Source organism: Tetrao urogallus, assembly GCF_951394365.1.
Source record: "Tetrao urogallus genome assembly, chromosome: 9".
NCBI classification, from domain to species: Eukaryota; Metazoa; Chordata; class Aves; order Galliformes; family Phasianidae; genus Tetrao; species Tetrao urogallus.
The window spans coordinates 15,319,829-15,336,951 of record NC_136822.1 but is presented as its reverse complement, the minus strand read 5'-3'; the positions used below and the strand labels follow the sequence as shown (position 1 = coordinate 15,336,951).

The window sequence follows — 17,123 nt, the reverse complement described above, 5'->3', positions numbered from 1 at the left end:
CAAGGAAGCGGGAGGAGGAAGAAGAGGGGGGAGAGGAGGGGTGACATCCCCCCCCATCTCACCCCTTCCCCCCCCCCCCCCCCTTGACGTAAGCCTGGGGGGGCTCAGCCCCCACTCCCGGTGACACAGGGTGCTGTGCTGGGAGGGGGGGACAGAAGGGGCCTGGAGCAGACCCACAGCGACAGCCACCTCCATCAGCATCCATTTATTATCATCGTGACAAACTAGTACAGGCCTGGCCAACAGAACGGGGACGAGGGGAGGAGGGAGAGGAGAAATAGAGAGAGGGATGCTGTTGGGGGCACAGCAGATCCCTCGGCCCCGGCATGAGCAAGTCCAGGGGGCCAGGGCTGGGAAGGGATGGAGTCACACCCCACGGTGCCCCATGCTCTCCCCCCTTCCTCCTCCTCCTCCTCCTCCTCACAGCTGCTCAGTTGTTGTCCGACTCATCCTCTGCTTCCCGGAGCCAGGTGAAAAATGCTGTCACTGATTTCAGGGCCACCCCTTTGCCCTGCTGCTCGGCTGGGTCCTTGCTGGACTCCCACTTGTAGAAGGCCTCCTCCTTGATGACGTCCTCATCATAGAGAGCATCGAAGAACATCCGCAGCAGGTCTGCATGGGATAGAAGGGAAAACCCTGCTACTCCCCAGCCAACAACCACCTTCTGATGGCAAGGACACACCTGCCCACCCCCCTTCTCCCTACATCGTCCATCCCTGTGCATGACACTCACTTGGAGGCTGGTCCAACTTCACCACCAAAGCTTGCAAGGCATACAGTGCCTGAAGCTCCTTCTGCTCATCTCGCATGTACTTCTGCAGCAGCTTGGCCCGGTTGCGGATGACCAGGGCATCCACACGGTATGGGTTCTCAACTGCAGGAGAGGAGGTGTGAGAGGGGAGCTGCAAGGACACATCAGGCCCCCCACCTCCTCCCAGTACTCACAGATGATGGCTGAATGGCACACGGATGTCATCAGGGCCCTGATAAATGTGTTGGATGAGACGTGCTGCTCACTTAGGTTGGCCTGAAGGAAAGAAAGAGGGGCTGTGAGATGTTAATTGAGCCAGGAGGATGCCTTGCAGGCATTCTGCCCTCACCCTCACCTCAATCCAGTCATATATTCTTTGGTTGTTCGAGTTCTCCTTCAGCAGTTTGTCCATTTGTTTGCACAGCTCCTCTGAGGTTAGCTCCTTGCAGCTTGGCGTGTCCGAGTTGTCCCCCATTGTGTACTCCAATTTCTGGGGGATGCAAGAGAGGCAAGCTGTTAGGTGCAGTACAGGGGAAGGCTGCTCCCAGCAGCAGGATCTGGAGGTCACAGTCCAGTTCTCACCTGCTCTGTGACAAATTTGTTGACATCCTGGTCCTCAGGCAGGAATTCCTTCCAGCTCAGGCCCCCGTCCCGCCACAGCTTGCCCGCGGTCTTCTGGCTCTGCAAGAAAACCTCAAGTCAGCCCTCAGTGCCACTGCTCTCCATCCTGCAGCCAGCTGCCCCGGCTCCCAGATACAGCAATGGGCATTGCCCACCACCGTTCTCTCCATGTCCAAAAGGGTTTTGATCCCTCCTATGTGCCAGCCCCAACACATAAGCTGGCAACTACGTGAGCAGCACGCACTTACCATGCCCTTGCACAATAAGCCCAGCACCTCGACCAGCAGTGTGGTGGCTTTCCCAAGGGGCACCAGGGGCTTTGTTATCTCCCTGTAGAGCACAAGCAATGTGGTCGTTTTGCACGCCCCCACCAGGATCCCACAAGCAGCCCTGCAAAGGGGCACAGCCCTCACCTGAACAGCTCCTCCATGGGGATACCTTCCTCTTGCAGGATAGGTGTTATGAGCTCTGCGAGATACAGCCAGATATGTGGGATGTCGATCTCCATGTCTTCCGCAATCTCCAGGATTTCCCGCAGCCTGGAAGGCAGAGAGGAGGGCATTGAGATCCAGTGGTCCTTGCGCCCTCAGCTGGGAGGGACTTCAGGAGGGTTGAATTCAAAGGCAGGTCAAACAGCGCTTTGGGAACAAGCTGCCTCAATCCCTCACCCTTTATAGTACTGCTCCTTGGAGAGCGTGCCAGCCTTCACCAGGTGGCACAGCAGGACCCCCATGTGCTCGCGGGAGATCGTACTCCGCTCAAGCGTGGACTCGATGCCATTCCGCACGAAGACATAGAGCAAGGAGGGGCTGCCCAGCTCCTGCACACACTGCAGGGCTTCCTGTGGGGACAGAGGGGTCAGTGCTGCCCCACAGCCAGCCCCTGCTCCCCGCTCCTCATCCTGGCACTGCCAGCAACCTGTCCAACAGCAGTGCTGCCTGGAGAAGCGGATGACATCCTGTGGGTGCCTGGCCACCTCCTCTTCTCACCTTCATATCATTGATGTGCAGATATTCCTCTATGATCGCCTTAGATTTCTTCTCCAGCTCCTCCTCTGACAGCATGGGTTTGGGTGATGCCGCAGGAGGTGCTGGCTCTTGTTTAACTGAGGAGAGTAAAAGCATCAGGCACCGCTTGGGACTGGCAGAGCCTCGGCCCGCAGCCAGATCCCAAGGATCCTCTCCTCCCCAACTCACTCGTCTCTCGGCTCCTGTCCCGTTCCTCTGACATGCTAGCAGTCTTGCGCACAGCCTCAGGGCCACTCTGCTTTTCCCGTTCTCTGCTCCTGTCCTCTGTCTCTTTGCTGAAGCTCCTCTTGGTGACGGCAGACCTGTTCCTCTCTCCCCGCTCTCCCCGATCAGGACGCTCCAGACGGTCACTGCTCTTCTCTGAACGTGACTCCCGGTCCCCTCTGTCCCCAGCCTTTTCTGACCTGTCGCGGCTAGAGCTGCCCCTGGATGGGAAGAGGAAGGACAGTGTGAAGAAGGCCATTGCCACGCTCCTCTGACCCCAAATTCTGCAGAGCTATGCAAGGCAACACTATCCCACTTCAACTCCCAGTCCTCTCTAGTTCCTCCTCTACTACTTGACAACCCTCATGGGTAGAGACTCCCTGTCCCATCACAGGTCCATTGCCATCCTTTGCTCTGACCTTCAGCAATGCTGAGGGCAGTCTGGCTCCATCCTCCCCATACCTTCCCTTGCTGCAGTAGGCTTTTCCTTCTCCTGACTGAACAAATCCAAGTCTCTGGGATCTCTCATTTCAGCTCCAATTATCCCCGATGGTCTTTGTAAGAATCCCTCCAGCCCATCCCTGGATGCCTACTCCGGGTAGCCCGAGGCTGCACACCGCACCCAAACGCGATCCTCTGAGTGCCAAGCTACAGCAGAAAGATCTGCCTTCCCATTTCTGGTGGCACCTGGGCTTGTGCAGCTCAGGACGCGGTCTGCCTTTCCCACAAGAATGCAGCGACCCCATACCAAGCCCATGCCCACAGCCCCATCCTGCCACAGAGAATGACTCCAGTCTAGACATCAGATTCCATTTACCCACACGCCAACTGACCACTACCCAACCTGGAGAATTTTCCCCAGCCCACCAGAGCAGCACACTCACCTCTGCACCACGCGACGGGACTCCGGGCTCTCGGCAGGGGTGGACTGCTGGAGTGCTGAGAAGCGGTTCAAGGTGCTTGTGGCCGGTCGCCCTGAATCAGATGCTGGGCGTGAAAAGAGGGGAGCCTCAGAGTTCGGCACATCCCCGGTACAGGAAGCGCTGGGAGAAAGGGTTTCCATTCCCACTCAATGGCACCACTGAGCTGGCCCCACACCACCTACCTGAATCTGCAGGCTTTGCGCCAGACCCTCCGCTACTGCCCTTGCCCCAGCTCAGCCGCCCGCCTGGCGCAAAGAGCTGGTTGTTGGAGTCGATCAATCCAGGCTGAAGGCAGAGAACAGTCAGCTCCGGGCCCTGCACCAAGACTGTGGGGCCAGGCAGCCCAACAGCGTTCCTCCCCCCAGCCTCACCTTGGTGATTTTGGTTAGCCGGGTGGTGTCGATAGGCCGATTGCCCTTGCTGATGGGCACAGTGTTCCAGCCGTCATCTGCAACCAGGCTACTGCGTCCACCTGGGCACAAGGAGACAGAGATCAATCAGGCACAGCCCTACCTCAAGCAGTGAGCAGAAAGAGCAACCTGTCTCTGGTGGCCTTAAGTCACTCACCACTGATAGATGGTCCAGGAGGTCCTCTCCTTTTGTCTTTTGACATGAGCTGCTGCACTTTGATGTGTTCCCGATGCTCCTCCATCTCTGCCTCTTTGTGGATCTGGTCGATGGTTTTGGGTCCCTGATCTCCTCGCCGTGGTACCCAGCTATTCTGCAGAGGGCAGAGGAGCAGGGCAGGGGAACTCAGACAGCTGGAGGACAGAGGCATTCCCCCTTCCTATCTGTCCAGTCCCCAAAGCCCACCCACCTCAGCCACCACAGCTCCCTGCATGCTGTGGCAGCTTTTGGCACAAAAGGGCTCCGTTTCAGGAGCTCCCTGCATTAAACAGCCGCCAGTTACTGTGCGCCCACTACAGCTGCCATGCTAACCAAGGGCTGGGAACTAGCATGGTGTCTCTGGGGCTGGCCACAGCTTACATACCCACATCTCTGCTCTCAAGGATACACGGACTGCTGGCACTCACAGGACAGACCAGCAGCTCAAAACACAAAACAAAGCAGGGGACAGGCCTTACCCGCCTGAGATCAATCACATCCTGCAGCATAAAACGGATTCGGGATGATGTCTTCTTCTCCTTGATGATTTTCTCCATCTGGTTGAAGTACTGGTCCATTCTGGGCTGTAGGGGCACAGGATCATGGTCACACTCCTTCTAAAAGCAGGGCAGAGCAAGATGGGGCAGGGCAAGGAGTACCTTGGCCTTCTCAAAGTCCAAATCCTTGCCAATGGTTGTAAGCAGGCGGCAAAGGCACTCAAGAGACTCCTCGTCATGGTTTTTGAGCAGCTTCACCACGCAGTCATGCATGATGGCCTCTGTCAGCATCTTCAGTTTGAAGAGCTCTCCAATGAACTTGATGTTACCCAGGGACCGCCTTCGGGCCTTGTCCCGCGCCTCCTCCAGCTCGTCCTTCATGCGTGCCTTCTCTTCAGGCTGCAAGGGTCACACCAGCGCAGGTTAGAGCTCTGAGCCACCTGAGGGCACGGTACCAGCCCCCAGCCGAGCTTCCAGCCCAACTCACAGCACTGGCATCATCCATTTCTTTCTGCCGCTTCTCAAAGATCTCGTCGTCATCCTTGTCCTTCTCAAACTCCTTCTGGCAGCGGTTGAGCAGCAGCTTGCGGAAGTTCACAGTCACTGTGGGCTTGTCTGTCGTGGGCACTTTGAGCTGCAGGGAGAAGTACAGCCCAGAGGAGCGTGAGTTGTGCCTCCCACAAAATCCCCAACACCTGGTTACTGCTTAAAGCAGAGAAAAAACATTTTACCTCTTTGCGATGCTGTGCCACAATTCTTTGCTCAGCCTGCCAGCCACACACCCCAATTTTTCCTCATATTAGAGGTAAACTGCCCACCCCATGCAGAGGCATTGGCGCCCTACAGAGCTTGGCCAAAAGTCCTGAACAAATCCCAGGCCCCCAGCCCCTGCTCACCCCCATAAGGCAACGGCACATGTTAGCGTAGGCAACAGAGAAGTTTGGCTCCGAGATGGCTTTCTCGAAGACAAGGTCAATGACACCCTTGAGTCTCTCCTCCGTGTCGATGGACAACTCCATCACCTGCTTCATCAACTGCTGGAACATCTGGGGTGTCAGCTTGTTGAGGATGCTGCGGACGCGGCGAAGCAGTTCCTGTAGGGACAACGGGGTCAGCAAGAGTCAGGTACATCTCCCCGCCCTCCTCAGTGGGCACCAGGTGCATCACCTGCCTGCCCCCGACTCCTACCTGTGTTTTGATGTTCTCAGGATCCTCCTCCTCAGAGGCACGCTTGCTGCTGGGTTTCCAGGCCTTCTCAGCCTTGTTCAGCTTGACATCCTCATTGAGGGACACAGTGGCAATGATTTTACGGGGTTCCTTCCTCTGAGTCTGCTGCGAGCGGCGAGGACCCAACCCTGAGGGCTGACACAGGAAGAAGGAATTCAATTCTTTGTTCCAGCCCTTCTAGTGGACAGGCCAGGCCAGCAAGCTCCTGTGACATTCCCATCCGCCTGCTCAGATCCTCAGTTCCATCACTGACGTCAGTGGCCCAGACACAGTGGCTCGAAGGCTTGATCATCACAGAGAGGCAGGGGGGTTCAGCATGGCAAAAGGAGGAACAGGCAGATACTCACCAGGCCCCGGTTGCCCATGACAGGCCGCCCAAGGTTGGCAAAGGAGGGGGTGAAGTCAGGGCTGCAGTTCATGCCGCTGAGGCGGATGGGGTCGAGTGCCCGCAATGGGGTCTTGTTGGCCTGCGAAGGTACACAGGGCTGAGGATGCCCGGGGGGGCAGAGGAGGAATGGATCCATCCCCCAGCCTCAACGCCGGGACAACGAACTGGAAAAATGGCCCCAAAGAGCTTCCCATGCCTCTCCCTCTGCTTTGCTCACATCACAAGTGCTGCAGCAGGACCCAGAGCGCAGCAGATGGTGCAGAGCAGAGGTGCCCAACCCCCAAACCCCAATTTCCAGGACCGCACCAACCTTGTCCAGGACCACATCTGTGATCTGGGGCAGCCCCTCAGGTTTCTGCATGCTGGCAAAGATGAACTGGAAGCCCAGCAGGAACTCCCGGTCATACCGCTTCTTCTCCTCAGGATTCAATGGCTTCCACTGCTCTGCAGTGGGAGAAAAAAAAGGGACTGTGATGTCGGGGAGCTGGGGCTGAGATAACCACAGAGCTGCCCTGCCCTGGCACCCCACAAACACAACCCTGCTTGCTTAGAGAGCCTGATGCCACCAGCTTCCTGCTCAAGACACAAGTGCCAGAGCCTCTGTCCCCAACACTGTGGAAAGTCTGAGGACAAGACAGGAAGAGCACATGGTCCTTACGACAGCTGGCCCAGGCCACCCAGAGCCTCCCCATCTCTGGAGCCTGAGCTGATGTTTCCTATCAGAAGCCTCATAGGCCCAGGCAGAGCTCACCTTCCTTGTAGCGGTACTTCTGGTCCCCAGCCTTGCCCTTCTCTGGGGCCAGCTTGTCCTCCTTCTCCTCCCACGTCTCCTCCGACTCCTCCTGGGGACGGGCGGGGGCTGCGTCCTCTGTTTCACGGGCAGGGATGGGAGGGGGAGGCTTGTTTTCCACTTCTGAGGCACTGTCGCTGATCTGAGACTACACCAGGAGAGGGATGTGGAAAACAGTCACACTGAGAGTCCAGCCCTACCCTTCTGTCCTACACCAGGTGTCCTGCCCCCTCAGATCCTCTTTACCATCACAGAGCATCAGTGGCCCAGACACGATGGCACAAAGTAGAATTCATCACAAGAAGGGATGGGACGCAAAGAGATCCTCAGGTGCCTTGGGACACTCACCTCTTTAAAGGCATCCAGCAAATCGCCTACTGCCTCCTTCTTGTTCAGCTCCTTCATCCTTCGCTTTTTCTTTGGCACCGACACAGCAACTAGCAAAGAGGCAAAGACGTGAGGGCTGGGCACCGACACAGCGTCCACACGACCCAGTGCCAGCTCTTGGATCACTGGTGAGGCCCCAGTAGCACTGAGCAATATGAGGACAGGATCCTTTCACAGCCCATTCCACCCACTGTACCGAGGCACCGATGGCTCACAAACAGAGCACCACACAGGGACTCCGTACCTTTCCCTATCCACACCCCTGCTCACTTTGTGCTATAATGCAGCAGCACATTCCACACCACTCCCTAGCCTCGGGGGCTCCCCATCCTCACAGCACTCCTGCCCCTGCGCAGGGTTGTGCACAGAGATGCCCCATCTCCCTTAAACAGACACTGCCACGTGTACCTTTCCTCCCATACACACCACCCCAGGATGCATGAGCATCCAAGCAGTCCCATGTACTACCTCACAGACAGGCTTCCCCAAAAAACACATCCACCCCATGCCTTCCTAAGAAAACCTCTGCTTCTACAACCCATAATTCTATGGATACGCCCTGTCTCCCCCACCCAACCCAAGGGTGCACGAACCTCCTTTAGCCCCCTTGTTTAATTTCCACGCATCTGCCTGGAGTGCTCCCAAAAAACAATATAGAGCATCTTCCCCCACCACAACCCCAAGGCATGCCATTTTCCTCTCAAGGGTTCTTATATACTTTCCAGTCCTTGTAATTTTACAGTCTCTCAGAAGCACATCTCCATCCATCCAATACCCATCCCCAGCACACACCTCCAAAGTCTCAGGACAGCATCAAATACAACCCCAGTACATCCTCCTCACACCAATGCTTAAGGCACCCCATACACATCCACATGTCCCAGTGTCCCCTAGCCCTGTGAGCCAGGGCACTCTCACACATCTCAAATCAAACCATACCCACATCACATCCCATAGTGATACGCCCCATCCCCCTCTTCTACGCCTTCCCCACATCCCTATACCAAGGACCCCACCCAAATAACCCCCACAGCACCCCAAACCTTGCACAGTCGCCTCCAAGGTCTGCGACGGGGCAGGGGCCGGACTTGAGCTCCGCTCCTGGGCCTCAGCAGGGCCTTCGCTCTCTTCTTCTTCCTCCTCTGCTGGGGGGGAGGTGGGGGTGCCAGGCTGTGCTGGCTCCTCGGGCTCCGAGATGGGGCTGACGTCCGACTCAGGCTGCTCTTCGCTTGGCTCCGCTTTGCTGGAGCCCTCCATCCCATTGGGCAAGGGCAGCTCTTCAGGCTGCACAATGGGGGAGTCCAGGGTGGGAGCTGGGGCGGGCACTGGGGCAGGCTCCGATACGGGCACGAGCACCGGCTGGCACACGGGCGCCTCGGGGAGCGGCTCGGGCACCTCCTCTAAGACCCCATTGGCCTCAGCAGCAGGCTCGGCGACAGGCTCGGAGCAGGGCTCTTCCTGGGGTGGCGGGGGGCTGGGAGAGGCGGGTTTGGCGAGTGCTTCAGGGACCGGTGGGACAACGAGCGGCGGCGATGGCGCAGCTGGCACCGGGGGCACGGCTGGCATGAGGGGGGCAGCAGGCACCGATGGCACCTCAGGCAGGGCGGGCGCCTGCAATGTGGGCTCCAGGAGAGGAATGGCAACCTCTTCCTCCTCCTCTGCCACCTCCTCCTCCACCACAGCCGCCGTGTCCATGTCAGGTGGGGGCACGAGGGGCAGCTCCCCAGCCCCTGGCACTGTAGTGATGGCGCTAAACGTCTGGTGCAGGTCGGGCGGCGCCTCGCCCAGCTCCACTTTAGTGTCCGCTTCCACGGGGGGCTCCATTGGCACCAGCGTCACAGTTGACATCACCACGGGCTCCACCTCAGGGATGAGGGGAGGGGGAGGCGACGGGGACGCTGACTTGCTGGGCTCCAGGGAGACGGGTTTGCTCACCACCAGCGCAGGCTTTGGGCGGTCATCTGCAAGAGAGGAGGTGTTAGTGGGGGCTCTGACCCCTGCTGTGCCCTGATCCCCCTAAATCCCAGATCTCCATCAATAGTAGGGGAAGGGACAGATGTGCCAACCCACATTAAGCGGACAAACGGGGAACGGGGATGATGGGGGTCCTCCAGTGCCCAGGGTACAGCCAGGCCAAGCAAAGACAGTCCCCATAAACTCTCCTGGAACCAACAGTGGAAACACTGGTTTCCAGGTACACAGGGAACATGTCCGTCCCCACAAGCTCCAAGTGATCTGTGGGGCCGGCACGGGGCCTGGCACCAGCTGTGCCAGGGAGCGATGTGGCACAGCCAGGCCCCAGTGTGTGCACGTACCTGGCCGGACAATAACTGCTACATGAGGGGTTTCTCCATTGGCCTGGGGTTCCAAACCGCTTCCAGCCTAAGGGGACAAAAAGGGAGTCAAGCACGACACCATGCATCTCCCAGCACCCCAGCTGGGAAAATGAGGGCCACCGACCTGGGGAGGGGTGGGGGTAGATGAGGTCCTTGCTCCAGACATTATTTCTTCAGTGATGTCTTTGCCACCTTGGTTGGGGTCTCGTATCCGGATCTGTCCGTGGGCCAGAGCAGAGAGAGGGGGATTGTCAGTGAGGTGGGGAACACAGCATCCAAGGGCCACGCAGCCAGTGGCATGTCCCCTCGCTACAGGGCACAGAGCCTCTCAGAGAGGGAGCTGTCCCACTGCCTGGCCAGAAGAGATGGTGCAGGGCAGGGTGCATCTCAGATGCCACCAAGCAGCCAGAGCCAGCAGGGCGTCACTGTGCTCAGAACAGTGCCTGCCTCCAGGCTTGGTGGACCACAGGCAGCACCATGCTGGTAAAGGGGCTGCGGGCACCCCACATCCCTACAGTCAGTGTGGGTGCAGCACGAGCTGCAGTGCACCATGGTGGGATGCGTGGGTCCAGTACACAGAGGAGGCACGGCTCTTGCTCACTCGTCTACAAACAGAACCAGCTGCCAGGTCCCAATAAAAGCACAGCCTAAGCAGCACCAATGCCTCTCCATCAGTACTCCTGGAGAAATCCCCCACCCAGCAGCACCCCCTGCCCCCCAGCTTGCAGTGCAGTGCGGGGCCAGCAGCTGCTCAGCTCCCCGCTATAAATAGGCCCTACACAAGGCCTCTGAGCACCGGCATCTCCGGGAGCAGACAGCAGTTGGCAGCCGCGGCACACCCGCCCCCCTGGAGCCATGACTCAGCACAACGCTGCCCGCTGGGACAGCCAAGGTCATCGGCACCCACCGAGCCCCCCAACCCAGGTGCACAGCCCCATACCACCCTCAGCTGGTGTGCTGCGCACCGAGCACAGCAGGCAGCCAGGAAAGAGCCGGCACAGGCAGCGTGCCCCATGCTAGGCTTGGCACCATCCCCATCTCCAGCACGCATCTCCCCCACGCCAGAGGCGCACGGCTCTTACCGTCTTGCGCTCTCGTTTTGGGGGGATCGGTGGCTGCTGGCTCACAATCACCTGAGCAGTGGGGACCCCCGCCGGGAACTGCTGCACCCCCTGGGCCGGGTAATAAGCACCCGCTGGAGGAGAGGGGAGAGCGTGAGAGGCGGCAGGTGTCCAGTGTGCATCCACCGAGTCCAGTCCTCCCACTCCCACAGATGCAGGGGGACCGCCAGGAGCTGGGGGAGCTCACACCACGCTACAGAGAACCCCAGTTGCATCTGGCCTGCATCACCCCAACCCACCCGACAGGCCTGACCAAATTCCTTCCCCATGACACGCGGCGTCCCTGCGCCGCCCCCACACCCAGCCGTGCCCACCGGCTCCAGGTCACCGCCAGTCCCTCTGGGACGCTGAACCATGCTTGGGCACAGGAGCCCTGGCTCCATGGGTGCTGCCTTCCTGCCAGCTCCCTTATCTCCCCTGGGCCAGCAGCAGTTCTAAGGGCGGCTCCACACAGCCCCATCCACGCCCTCCATTCATTCACACCCTTGGGCTCCCTGCTCAGACCCCTGCAAATTGAGTTCATAGCACTGAGCGGTGCTGAGGGCTGGAGGCAGCACCAGGCCCTGATCCAGCCCCCAAAAGGTGCTGTGCTCCTCCCAGGTCACCCATGCAATAGGCATCTTAGGGAGGGCTAGCATCAAGCAGGGCTGCATTGTGCCCCAGGCAGGGAGTGACTGCAACACCAGCACAGGGAGGGACAGGGGCAGCTGCACCCTGGCCTCCTCCCCGCTCTAGCATTTCCCAGCCACACACTGAGCACAGAACTCACTCAGCAACACACTCATGGCCACCTTCCCCCCATTCTGGTGACACACGCGAGAAACAGAGCCAGCCTGGCTGCCCAGGGAAGCAGCACGTGGTTGGGGCCAAATATTGGGGAAACAATGAAGCCACAAAAGAGGATCCCTGTGATGGGCTGGGGGAGCACCAAAAGGGCCTCAAACCCCACGGGTACTTAAGCAGATGGGGAAGAAGGAGACCCTAAGACTGCAGGCCAGGGGACAAAAACACCCGGGGAGGCAGGGCTCCGGGCCCTATGGAGCAGGAAGGCGTTGGGCTGAGTGCTGGGACTGGGCCCAGCTGGCCACTGCATGGGGCCACCTCCTCCCTCCGAGGGGCTGATGGGACAAAAGGGAGGGAGGAACAAGCACGTACCTGGCTCAGGAGAAACCCCTCTCCATCCCGGTTTGCTTTGCTGCCATACCGGGGACGGGACGGAGGCCTCAGCTCACATTTCTGTGTCTGCCAGGCCTCCCGGACGGACCAAGCCTAAATATAGTCACAGCCCGGGTGGCCGCATACAAGCCGGGGGAAGGAGGGGGGGCTGCTTATACCATCGCTCCCCAGCTCCGGGAGAGGGCAGGCGTGGAGCAGCCACTGCCCAGACCCTGCTCACGCAGGACATGCAGCTGGCTCAGGGAGGGGAGGCAGCACCAAACAACTGCTCACCGCCAGCCTGCAAGCCAAGGGGGAAAGGGGATAAAGTCTGCCCTGTCCCTCTGCCTGGGCAGTTAAACATTAATCCATCCCGATTTGGAAAAGGAGGAGGTGGGTGGACACATGGGACACGACGCATGGCCTTCAGGGCTGCACTGGGAGACACACAGCACCGCCAAAATCCCAAAACAGCACGTAGTGGTGTCAGAAGTCACAGAAGGCCCCTCACCAAACCCAGAGACGGAGGGATTTTGTGCTCAGCCCATCAATTTGTGGGGTTGCAAGGAGGCCAGAGTCAGGGGAACAAAAGGGATGAAGCGTTGTGGATGGAAGAGCAATGGCAGCAGAGTAATCCCCCCAGTCTGTACCGTAAGTTCCGAACTCTGTGGGGCTGGCTCCAGGGTAAAAACTAGGGGCACCGGGCTGGACCGGGTACTGCTGTGTTGGGACAACGTATGTGGAACGACCCTGAAATGGGGGAGAAAAAAGCTGGTTATATCCCCAGCAGGGCACAGGCACACCCCAAAACTGCGCATGCCCCAAATCAGTGTGCCATTAAGGCAGGGCACAGGACACAAGCCACGCATCACATATCCAGGGTCAGCACACAGAACCCCATGGTGCTGCCCCTCCGCAGAGCCAGACAACACTCTGATGGAGTCAGGGACAGCTCAGAAAACCAGGGTAACTCCCTCCACTCCCCAGAACAAATTTGGGCTCCAACCTCAGGCCCACCCCAGCGCCCTCCCACAGAGCCCGGGGCACAGCCCTCACCTGTCCGGGAATGTAATAGGCTCCTTGGGAAGGTGTGTAGGATATCTGGGAGGGTATCATCATCACCTGGGAAGCAGCTGGATACACATGGGCAGGAGGGCCAGGCCGGGCCGTCGTGTTGCTCTGCACACGGGACGCGCTGGCGGGAGGCTGGGCCCTGTTCTGGTAGAAATGCTTTGGGAGAGACAGGGACGCAGTGAGGCCAGAGCACCAGTACCCCCCTGCCAAAGTGCCAAAGTAACCAAGCCAGGTTCCCTCCCTACCCCAGAATTTGGGGGGTGGAAGGTTCACAGCACCCATCACCCCAAAACTCATCCTAGGCACAGAGTACACCCCTGGGTAGAGATTTAAAGAGGGGAGCCCCCCCCCCCCCCCCCCCTTTATGGGATGCGGTTCCCCCACACCCCCCTTCCAGGCACCCCACATTGCCCCACGCACCTGCGGGGGGGCCACCTGGCTCCATCCGACCCAGCTCATGCCCAGCACAGCCCACTCCCAGCCCAACAGGGCCGGCAGCGCCAGCGCCCGGAGCCGGCCACGGCTGCACGCAGCTCAGCAGCAGGTCCCGGCGTGCCTTGCAACAGGGGCTGGCACTCGCACTGAATGCTGGGACCTGTAGTCCCACTGTGCCATGCCGCACCGTGCCGGGACAGCCAGGACACGGAGCCAGCAGCTCCCTCCAGCCCCTGCCTCCCTGCCCGCTGCTTTGCTGGGTGGCAGCACCCCAGAGCTGGGGAGCAGAGGCAGCAAGCAAGGAGGTGCCTGCACGCCCGGTGCGTGGGGCAAGGCTGGAGCAAGGAGAAAGCGTTACCTGGAGAGACCTGAATCCTCCCTGATAGCAAGTGCACGCATACAGAGGGAGAGGGGAAAGAGAGAGACAGGAGTTACTGCTGCCGCGCTGAGATGGGACATGGGTATGGGTGGTGGGAGGGGGACAGGGGTGGTAGTGCAAGCTTGGTGTTGTGGGATGGAGGAGCAGCAGCTGGACTCCCAGCACGATGGCCACATCCCAGATCCACCCATGCTGGGGGACACAGGGAGCTGCCTTCCCCTCTGGAGGTCCCCACGGAGCCAGGGGGACCCGGCACATTGTGGATATCACTAGGTCTGTCCCCAGCTGTGCCTCTGAGCTGATCGAGGCACAGAGCCTTTGCTCACACTCCCAGGGGCCACGAAAGGCAGGAGGGACAGCCATAGTGTTGCAGGCAGGATGCAGGGGGATACATCCAGCTTGCAAGGCACAAAAGCTTTGTCACCTCCTGGGGCTGTCAGGTCCCAGCCCTCCCATAGCTGCAGCCTCCCACAGCCTAAGGGACATGCTGGGTACGCTGCAGAAAGTCACTATCACTCCCAGGGCTCTGCATTAGTCAGGGACAGACCAGCAGCACGGCACAGCTGCTGCCTCAGGAGACCCCCACCCCAGAGAGAGAGGGAGGAAAAGGATGAGAAGGGCACAGGCAGAAGCAGCGGCCTGGGCCGAGACCAGCACAGGCACAGCCACATGCACTAGACTTCATGCAAGAGCAGCCAAGGAACTTGGGGATGCTGCAGTGAAACCCCTCCAGCTGATCCCACTGAGCAGGTGTCCCTCTGTCCTCCAGCCTGTTCCCCCCTACGGCTTGATGCAGCTCCCCACGTGCTCCCCAAGTATTTCTGTGCAGTGCCAGGTACTGGGGCTGCCCCGGGTGCTCAGCATGCAGGGTAGGGACTGGTTAGTACCTGCTGGTGAATAGCACGAGGCCCTGCTGGAAACTGAGAGAGGAGAGAGCAAGGTTTGGAAAGGGGAGGAAGGAGAGAAGAGCGGTCACTTGGTGGGTGCCCCGCAGGAGCTGTCTGCCCTCACCCCAGAGCTGGGGAGAAGGGACATCATGATGGAGATTTGGGGTAGGTGCACACCAGCCCCATAGGGCAGGATCAGGCTCCTTGCATCCCCAGCACTGCTGTGGCCAACCAGGAAGAGCGTGGGCTGCTCAGTCAGGAGGCTGCAGACCCTAACCAGCTCCCCAAAGCCTCCTCTTCCCACACTAAACCCCTTACCTGTCGCGGCTGAGAAGGCGTATTCATTTGTGAGGTCGGTGTCGGGTTAAAAATCACAGGTGCCGTCTGACCAGGTGGGAACGCTGACTGCATGGAGGGAACCAGTGGGCACCACAGCCTCTAGCAGCCTCATCCCGAATCAGAGAGGCAGTTGGGCACCTCCCACCCCAAAAGCCATCGGAGGGGCTGTTGGTTACCTGTGGAAGTCCAGGAGAAGGGGCAGGGTGCGGGGCTGTCGGGGCTCCTCCTGTGGGCTGTGGAGCTTTGTTCATTTCATGTGGTTGTGCATAAGGATCCCCTTGCTATCTGCGGGGACAGGCATAAGCTGAATGGCATCGTATTTTTTGCATTGCAGCCTGCAGTATTCTCCTATCCTGAAACAGGGCAATGCAGCCCCTCTGAGAAGCTCCAGGAGCTGGGGTGGAGTTGGGCAGAAGCTGACGCCGGGGTGCCCTGGCTCCACCCCGGCTGACCTACTAAGCGCTTCCCCTGGCCGGCCAAACCTGTTCCTGCTGGTGGTGCCGGGAGCCCAGCTCATGCCGCAAACGCCTACCGGGGAGGGCAGGGAGCAGCTCCCACGTCCCCCCCCTGCCACCACACCGCCGCCGCTCCTGCCTTCGGGGACACAGCTGGGTCCCAGGAGGGACTTGGTACCCTGTTCCATACTCCTTGCCCCAGAGCAAAGGGCATCCGAACAGGAGAGAGGAGGTGCCCCCTGAGCCGTACCCCAGGAGGGGTCCCCACGTCCCATGGCAGCATTAGGATGGGGGGGCTCACTGCCAGCCGTACCGCACCATGAGCGGTGCCTGTAACATGACGCCTGGCTGTGTCAGCACTCGTGGCCCTGCCGGCCCCCCAGCCCCTTTGCCAGCCCCCTTGTCCCATGGTAAGCCAGGCATAGGCTATCCCCCTCACTTTTCAGTCACCCCCAGGCAGGGGGATGGCCAACCTTCAGAAGGACCCCCAGCACCAAACACAGCCATCAGCCCTGATGCCATCCAGGTGCTTGGATGGGACCCGATCCCATATACGCTGACAGCCCCGGTTACCGGAAGACCAAAGGGATTTAAAGCACAGCAGGGACAGCAGCTCTTGGGGACAGCCACAGCACCAGGCCCACAAAGCCACACCGGGCCACCCGCCACCGGCACAAACCTGGGCCCGGAGGGAGGGACACCGCAACCCGGCCCCCCAGTGCCTGCACAGCACCCCATACTCACCCCCCCGCGGGAAAAACCTGGGCCGACTGAGCGGGCCTGCAGAGACCTTTCATCCGACTGACTGGGACAGCAGGAGGGGAGAGAGGGGGGGGGGAGAGACACAGTCAGCCCGAGGCCCTGCAAGAGGCCGGGTCAGGCCGCGGGTCCTGCTGCCGGGCCCCCAGACCCACTCAGGCCCAGGGCTGCCCCACCGCCGCCACCCCCCGGCGCGGGGCCGAGCCGCGGGCTCGGGCCGCACTGCAGGCGGCGGAGGCCCGGCCCTACAGGCCCGAAGCACCGCCCGAAGGGATCCGGGGCCCGCAGCCCACGGGAGCAGCGCAGGCCCCGCGGAGCCCCTCCCGCTGCCGCCTACCGGGTCCGGCCGCCTCCGCCCGGCTCTCCCCGCGGCCGCGCGGCCGCCCGCGTCCCGCCGTGCCCTCCTCCCCCGCCGCGGGGCGATGACGGGGCCGTTCCCCCGGGCCGGGTCGAGCCGCCACGGCGTCTGCCGGGCTCCGGCACCGCCGCCTGACGCGGCCCCGGACCGGCCCGACCGGCTGCGGGCGGGGGGCAGAGCGGGGCGGCGGTGACTCACCCCGGGGCGGGGGGAGGGGAGAGAAGGGGGTAAGGCCGGAGGGGCCGGCTCCATCTTGGCGGCCCCGGCAGGAGGAAGGAGCGGAGCAGGGCACGGCGCAGGGCCCAGGGCGGCACCCGGCGCTCCGCTCCCCCCGCGGCGGCGCGGCCTCTGCCAAGGACACGTGTCACTGCCGCCCGCCGCCATGGCCCCGCGGCCCTACACC

The 17,123-nt window shown here is 60.5% G+C and overlaps 1 protein-coding gene across 1 annotated transcript; it reads right to left on the bottom strand.

The window, feature by feature from the left end:
* Positions 1 to 430: 430 nt before the first annotated feature.
* On the bottom strand, positions 431 to 15,399 carry EIF4G1 (eukaryotic translation initiation factor 4 gamma 1; the record flags this gene model as incomplete). Its single annotated transcript, XM_079539485.1, has 33 exons — positions 431 to 612; positions 734 to 874; positions 946 to 1,027; positions 1,107 to 1,241; positions 1,334 to 1,432; positions 1,621 to 1,702; positions 1,786 to 1,911; positions 2,041 to 2,213; positions 2,362 to 2,477; positions 2,569 to 2,825; positions 3,489 to 3,591; positions 3,710 to 3,812; positions 3,899 to 3,999; positions 4,095 to 4,248; positions 4,613 to 4,717; positions 4,793 to 5,029; positions 5,118 to 5,264; positions 5,527 to 5,724; positions 5,819 to 5,992; positions 6,205 to 6,342; positions 6,556 to 6,689; positions 6,997 to 7,183; positions 7,384 to 7,472; positions 8,466 to 9,383; positions 9,738 to 9,804; positions 9,883 to 9,975; positions 10,841 to 10,953; positions 12,685 to 12,784; positions 13,091 to 13,264; positions 13,902 to 13,922; positions 14,810 to 14,842; positions 15,128 to 15,214; positions 15,325 to 15,399. 33 exons carry the CDS (start codon positions 15,397 to 15,399, stop codon positions 431 to 433), a joined length of 4,944 nt encoding a protein of 1,647 aa, XP_079395611.1.
* Positions 15,400 to 17,123: the final 1,724 nt, after the last annotated feature.